The sequence below is a fragment of the Sinohyriopsis cumingii genome, chromosome 15, assembly GCF_028554795.1.
Source record: "Sinohyriopsis cumingii isolate HCF-2022 chromosome 15, ASM2855479v2, whole genome shotgun sequence".
NCBI lineage: Eukaryota > Metazoa > Mollusca > Bivalvia > Unionida > Unionidae > Sinohyriopsis > Sinohyriopsis cumingii.
Window position 1 is genome coordinate 118791024 of NC_142975.1, and position 8229 is coordinate 118799252.

An 8229-nucleotide genomic window follows, 5' to 3' on the forward strand; every position below is an offset into this window, starting at 1 on the left:
TTTAACAAAAAGATCCCACCATTTAGAACATAGTTATTTAGCTATACTGGTCATAGACCAGAAGAGCTTTTGGATGGTATAATGTCCATTGTCCATCACTTAGCACAAGTTTGTTATTGCTACACTTGGTGGATTGCCTTGAAACTTTAAATATCCCATGGTCTAATTCTTTCTAAATGAAAATGGTACTGCTTAAGATCCAATATGGCCACTGTAGCAGCCATCTTGAAATCTTACCACTACTACTTTGAGTGAGGAGCCCTGGGTGGCAGAGTGATCTAAGGGCTTACCTTTATTGATCACAGCCTTCTCACCTCAGTCCATGCTGATTTGAGTCTCTGGTTCAGTCAGTATGGTTATTTAAGAAAACTTTCCATAGGTCGGTGGTTCTTCACAGGATTTTCATGGTTCTTCTTCCATGTAATATGTTGTCCACCATGTTTAGCCTATCAAGTCCTGAAAAATGACATTAAACCCAGAAAACCAAACCTCGTAAATGGATGATCATATCAACATGTTTTCACAGAAAAACTTGTTTTGTTATCTAGATAGTCCTAAAAGAATATGGTACTGTTCAGATCACAATTAATTTACTCTATATTTCCTACATTTGAACTTTCCACTGCATCCAATTGATAATAAATATCTTATTCTAATGTACCTTCAAATATGAACTTTTGGTGATGTTCTTGTTATAGGTTATCTGTCACTTTTTTGAGAAGCTGGACTATAAACAAAGTACCATACATTGGGTCACATATTTCATTACCCGATCATCATTGCCTCGTTATTCACTGTGCGCTGTCGCCAAAATACAGACAATCACACCATAATACTCAAATTCTAAAGAATTAAGAATTACCTGTAAAACAACACCAAGAATGCTTAACTCTTGTATTGTCATGAAAAAGAGAGAAGAAAAGCTGCTTTAAAAGTAAACTGAGATTACATTCATGGGTACTTAATCAGAACTAATAATTGTGATCCGAGTCCAGGAGTCCACTATGGCCACCACAATAGCCATCTTGAAAATCTTTTTTATTGCTATTTCTGTGTATTGATGGGCATATAAATATGAGGTTTTACTAAGACTTCTTAAGATGTTAACCTGGTCCTAAACAAAAATGGTGTTGATCTGACATCTAATATCACCACCATAGCAGCCGTTGTTAAAAACTTACTTGAACAGAAAAACATAATGATGTGGGATTTTCACGAGAAGACTTCTTATAATATCCAGTTGGTCTTAATTGAAAACAGTGCTGATCTGATGTCTTTGAAATCTTGTCACTACTCTCCTTTAATAAATGATCATTTTGATGGGCTTTTCACCAAATGGCTTCTAATGATGTCTACTTTGTCCTGCATCCATACATATACATACCACAGAAGCTAATATGAAAATCTTATTATCTCTAAAGAATGTGAGAGGTGGTTTCAGCACTCCACTCTACAGTTGAAAAGAAGAAATGGTCTTTCCTTAAATTCCTCAAAAAATCTTTCACCCAGCAGAGCATTAGTCCCTTCAGGGGACTCTTGTACAGTTTATACTTAGGTATAAGTCATGTCAAAGCACAAACAGCATGGACCCTAATCTGCCCTTGCATAATGTACCAGCAGATCAAGATCTTTGTTGTTTGTTATACTGATTAAATTGTACTGACCCCAACCTTCTGTAAGAAGATATGATTGTAGATCTGGGTCTATGCAATTTGCAGTTGGATTTAATCCATATACCATCATACCTTGTTTGATATTTTACATACAGTATAGTGCCTTTTGTTTTGCAGAATATGCTGGGAATATTGGTGATGCAAAGGACAAGGAGGCCAGAGAAGCTGAGCAAAACCGAATTCTTCAGCTAGTGGACAAGTTTTGATGAGAGTTAATATTGATCTGTGGATAGGACCTTGTTATTCTAGATGAAACTACAAAGGTCTGGAAGATTTTAAATCAAAAAATCTTGAATAAGACCAGGTTGTTCTAGATGAAAAACAAAGGTCAGGAAGATTTGAAGTGGAAAAAATTTGGATAAGACCTGGTTATTCTAGGTGAAGCTTCAAACGTCGGGAAGATTTGAAATAAATTAAAAAAACATGGACTAAAAAAGGTAACATCATTGACCTGAGGACAAGTTCTGACATGCAGAAATACATAAATAGTTAATTGTGATTTTTTACAAGTTCTGACACCAACAAAGAGGTCTAGATAAGCTGAAAAAGCTACTTTGACTTTGTGCAAAATTTAAAAGACTTCATTTTAAAGAATAATACAGCACACAGAATCTTACAGATATTTTGAAAATGTTAAGATATGTGAGAATTGTGGGCAGCCATCATTTACCTGTTTAAACTGTTTTACAATAAGGAATAAGTTCTGAAGACAGTTAAGTAGGCTTTCTTTACTATAGTGACAAGATGGAACATGTTTATATTGTTTGGACAGCTTGGAATTATATCCATGTTCTAAAAGTGTCGATATACAGTAAGGGTCATCACATGCACTATGATATAGTCTTCATCATAACCACCACATACACTATCATATTGTTTTCATAACACAGGCATTATCACACACTGATCATAAGCATCACATGTACTGTCATTTAGGTATCATAATCATCACATGCACTGTCATTTAGGTATCATAATCATCACATGCACTGTCATTTAGGTATCATAATCATCACATGCACTGTCAATTAGGTATCATAATCATCACATGCACTGTCAGTTAGGTATCGTAATCATCACATGCACTGTCATTTAGGTATCATAATCATCACATGCACTGTCATTTAGGTATCATAATCATCACATACATGATCATGTAGACATCACATTTTTTAAAAAGAGTGTCCAACAAATAAAAATATGTTGAAAGCAAAAAGAACAGGGCTTTAAGAAATTTTAAACAGTTTGCACAGAAGTATAAAATGGAATATTCAGATTCAGTGGAGGATGGGGCAGGGAAATTGGAGAAGGCAGCAGTTTTGATTTTGGACATTATGTGTTGATTTGAGTGTATCTCATGGCAGAAGAGATGATTGCCATTGCCCCATAAATGTTTTTAAAAAATCCCCAAAGATTACATTGGGTTGAGAGATCTAGCAAGAAGCCATTTATCTCCATCGGGTTTGGAATTAGTTTCTGAAACTGTACAGGTTATGGTCTGAAAAGTGTACTTAATAAACTTCGTTGATCAGGTTTGCTTTCACCCAGTCAGTTTCGTATCACACTCCTCAACAATGTACTTTATATACTTAGTTGGAAAATACTAACTGCATTGCTTAGGTTTTGTTAGGGTTTGCAGGACTTAACATGCAATGAGGAGAAATAGTTGTCACTGGTACATGTATTATGATTTTACCTCCAGTATCATTTGGAAAAATTGACCAATCAGTACTCCTGTTTTTCCCTGATGGAATGTACATCAAGCTTCCAGTTGAATACTTTATTCTGCTCTCAGTTAAAAGAGATGTAACCGAAATCATGTCATAATTCAAATTAAATACCAAACTAAATTAAAACTGAAGTGAACTCTCATTGTCTTGACTAATCATGCAAGTTTGCCAAGATTACATCAGGTTTATTTTTATCATTTTACATATCTTAATTGTTATTTTCTATGCTCTGCCTATTTTTCATGTATTGAAATAATTTTGCATATCAGAAAATATATTTAATGTAAAGAGGCAGTATTCACTGCAACAATAGAATTTGTTCATTCTATTCCTTTTGTATCTTGTTTCCACTTGTTCATTTTGTATCCATTGGGATTGTTTTTTAATACACCACTTCCTGTTGTCTCTGGTTTCCCTCAGATTGAATTGTAAATTTCATTTCTTTATCCCTTTTTTGATCTGACATACATAATGGGATGAAAATATTGTTCTCTTTAAATTGTGTTTAATGAGTTTTTTTTTATTCTAAGAAAGATAAATAGTTTTATGGTATATTGTGATGTTTTTTCCTCCTGTCTTTTAAATTAACTTTTTTAAATTTGATGATTACATTTGTGCATCTTAATGAACATATTCTGTTGAAGAGCTCAATTAATACTATTTAATTTTCTTGACATTTCATGTAGCTGAGCTTGAAAGACAGCCATACTTGGATTCTTCACAAAATGCAATCTTACAGGTGTTGAATGGAAATGGGTGTTTCTCGTGGATCATGAGGAATTTTAAACTACAGTAGTCCCCCTCTTATAAGGCCACCCCTAATGCAGCAGGGAAGTGGCCTTATAATGCGGGTGGCCTTTCTAGAGGGGGATGACAAATGCGAATAGTAAATACATATGTAAAAAGTCACAAGTACATTTAATTTTAAATATTTAATATTTTAATTAAAAAATCGCATGCATGATGTGAAATAAATGTAAAACAAACTTTGTCATCATTTGCAAAAGAATGCTATGAATAACCATTGATACAGTTTTAAAACTGTCTTTATAATTATGATACAGTTCACATCACGTCACTTTGTTGGTAACAGTCTAAAAAACAAACCAGTCTCATCACATTAAAAATATCCTTGCTGTCATATCCTCTGCATATATCGTTTAATCTTTTGTTCCAATCTTCGACAACTTCATTATTAACATTAGCTGATTCGCCGCTAATGACAGAACACTTGATATTGTGTCGCACTTGAAATCTGTGCAACCATCCGTTACTTGCGGTAAAGTCGTCATATCCCAGTTCAACTGACAAAATTTTTGCTTTTTCTTGTCTTTCAAATCAGGATACAAACGTCTCCTGGCTTAAACAATCTTCCTTTCTCCATCGATTTCACCTTTCCACTTCTGCTGAATTGTTTCATTATCTTTCACGATATTGTTTATCTGAGTCTTCCCGACGTTCGTTTTCTGCAAGGATCCTCGACGACACACCCCCCACGCCCCGTGAGTTGAATTACTTTCACGTTCTCTTCTAAAGTGAGAATTTTTATTTTCCTCGATGACATGTTGATCTTTTTGCAGTAAGTTATGTTGCCAACTACAATACTGATAAAACAATTTTTGTATGCATCTAAACAAATTGCCGTGTGTTTTTAAAGGAAGTGATCTTGTCACGTGATTCGTTAGTCGCAGTCTGGTACCCTACTTTTTTTATACATTTCTTGAAACTAGGTGAGAGAAGCCAAAACGGCTTCGATATGTACCATTAACATCACGCAGATTTGACCTCGCAGCCGCTAGGATTCGTAAGTTTGACAATTATTGTCAGTAGTAATAGCCACTGATTACCAAGTGAACAAGCTCAACATCTTACTAAGGGAAGCCATAAAGGCTATTAAACCATTTTCCTGCTGACTTGGGTATTGTACATCGATACTGCCACTTCTCAGCTGTTACTGCTGTTCGATAATTGTATTCTTAACAATTATCAGAGTGACTAAACCGGACATCTTATGATAACACAGCAGTAAGGCTAATTGGATTACATGTACGTACCCTTTTGTATGGATTAAAATTTGAGTCTTTCTCGGTTTTTATGGAATAAATTTGGTTTCTCGTGAGGCGTACATGATATAATATTAACCTTAGTGGTAAATTAACTTTACTCAACACTTCTTTCAGTAACGAGAACCTGACATCGGGAAACAGAAATCGGATTACTTAACACACGTTATGAATACAATACTGGTTCTGGATACATATTCAAATAAAATGCGGCCGCTTGTGAGGGGTAAATTTTATGATTTTGCACTAATATGCTGGCCGCTGGTCGCGTTAGCCGGGTGGCCTTTCGCGAGGGGTACTTTTGAACACAAACTCATCGGTGCCAACGGATTCTGGCCGTAAGGAGCGGGTGGCCGCTGGTCAGGGGGGCCGTTCAAGAGGGGGACTACTGTAGACTCTTCTCTGTATTCAGTTATTAGTTTAAATGCTGTCCACCTAATCTGTTTCTTATTTCTTTCACTGCAGTTTTTGTAATCCAACACTTCTATTATAAATTGTCCTACCTTTAATGCACCCTCCTCTAACCCATTATACTCTGTAAACCAGCCTTTTCTTAATTAAGCCCTTTAGTAACCATACTTTCAGTATCCAATCCTCTTTCATATTTAGATCCAACCGTGTCAGGTTTCAAGAAATTTCCTTTTCAAGACTTTTATTGTGTTACAAATGGGAGGAGTTCACATTCCTTAAATTTGTATGGACTGGTATAAGCATGAATTACATGTACATGTACCTTTAATGAATATATTTTGGGGATAAATCAAGGAAAGGAGGTTTTGTGATTTGTAGAAGTGGGACAAACTCAATAACCCGATCTCCACTATTTTCAAACTATTAGGACTAAATTAGGAGTAAATGTGTGCAAGAATTGTAGATCAAAAGAGCAGTTAAATATTTCTGTTGTATAACAAGCGTCATCATATCACTTGTAGTTATAAAAAAAATTAAGATTATGTACATCAACTATCATGACCATTCTGATGTTTTTGTTTCCTTTTCCTGTGATTGTTGGCAAATAAATTATGACAAATATGTTATGTTTGGAATCAGTTTTAACACACCTGTTCATATGGGCAAGTGAGCTTATGTTATGGCACGTTTTTTTTTTACATCAGTCAACAATTTGCTGTTTTCAACTTCTTGAAGTTTCAGCCAAACTTGGTGAGCAAAACTTTAATGCTAAGCCTCCATCAACTACTACAACAGAAAACATTTAAATGACCTAATCTATAAAAAAAACGCGCCAAAATTTGACGAAATTTCATAGAAAAAATTCTTGCATGAAGTGTTTCAAGTTCGTACAAATGACACTTATCTGCCTTCAAATATCGCTGAACTTACTTAAAAAAAAGAAATATCTCTAAACAACTTCACAAAACCATATATAACTTTCTGGCATAAAAACTTTCAAAATTGCACTACTGAGGCCAATCTTCTATCAAATATTACCACCATTACTAAAAACAAATACATTTAAATGACTTCTCAGAAACTGTTTTAACTGCATGTAACCAAATTTGACAGAAAATATCCTGGTATGATGTGTTTTAAGGTTTGTACAGCCATCAAATACTGTGAATTTGTTTATTTTTGTGGGTATTAATTTTCCTGGTTTAGTGAAAAATGACATTTTAATGGATACTAAACTGTTTGCATTGGAAGAGGAGTCCCATTATTTCCAAAGTGAGATCACTGTCTGCTTTCTTCTAAAACAAAAACCCATATGAACCGAATCTTATCGAATTTGACCAAAAGCATCATGACATGAAGGGTTTTCAATTTTTTATATATAAATGACATCAATTTGCCATCCATATGACCACCATCTGTTAAAACACAAAACCTTTTAAACAGCTTTAAACAAATGCTCAAAAAAGAATTTGACCAAATTAGAGTCAAAGCATCCTGGCGGGAAGGGCTTTATAAATCTGACAGTTATTAACCATCAGATATGGCCACCATTACTAACAAGAGTCACTCAAAGGGACTGATGTTCTTGTGTTGAAAATACTTCCCAGGAATATAATAATTAACTGGCTTTTTAACTGCTCAGTGATTAAACCATTTCTGATGTCCAGCAGTAAAAAGATTTTTAACATGGCCATTGCTAAGGCCATATCAGATGTAAGATTGGAACCATTTACATTTAGGATGATATTGTTAGACATTGTTTGGTTAAAAAACCCTATTAACATGACTATCTGTATAGGAGGAATAGCAATGCAATTATTAAAACAATTGCCATGGTGACCATATTGGATAGAAGATCAGCCCAATTTTCAACTAGGACCAACTTGACACTGTAATAAGTATCCTGGTGAAAACCCCTAGACTACATGACTTTCCACTTAGTGGGAGTAGGAATAACAAGATTTTAAAGATGAATGTCATGGCAGCCATATTGGATATCAGATTGGCACCACTTTCATTGGACCAACTTGACATCATAAGAAGTCCTTTTGGGTTGAAATACCCCTACTAACATGAACATCCATGTAGCAGGAATAGCAAGAACATTTTTAAAACAATTATTAATGGTGGCCATATTGGATATTATATCAGCATAGTTTTCAACTAGGACCAACCAGACGCTGTAAGAATCATTCTGGTGAAAACACTTGACTATATGACTTTCATTTAGGAAGAGTAGCAATAACAAGATTTTAAAGATGGCTGACATATTGGATATCAGATTGGCACAACTTACATTTTTGACCAACGAGTCATAAATAGTCATTTTTTTGGTGAAACCCCCATGTTGAC

The 8229-nt window shown here is 34.8% G+C and overlaps 1 protein-coding gene across 1 annotated transcript in view; it reads left to right on the top strand.

Moving 5' to 3' along the window:
* LOC149782578 (beta-catenin-like protein 1) overlaps positions 1-6498 on the top strand; it is a 52613-nt gene extending 46115 nt beyond the window's left edge. The window contains exon 16 of the mRNA XM_089934039.1: positions 1791-6498. Within this exon, the coding sequence (XP_089790165.1) occupies positions 1791-1879 (89 nt within the window). The 3' untranslated portion in view covers positions 1880-6498. The remainder of the gene's footprint in view (positions 1-1790) is intronic.
* Positions 6499-8229: the final 1731 nt, after the last annotated feature.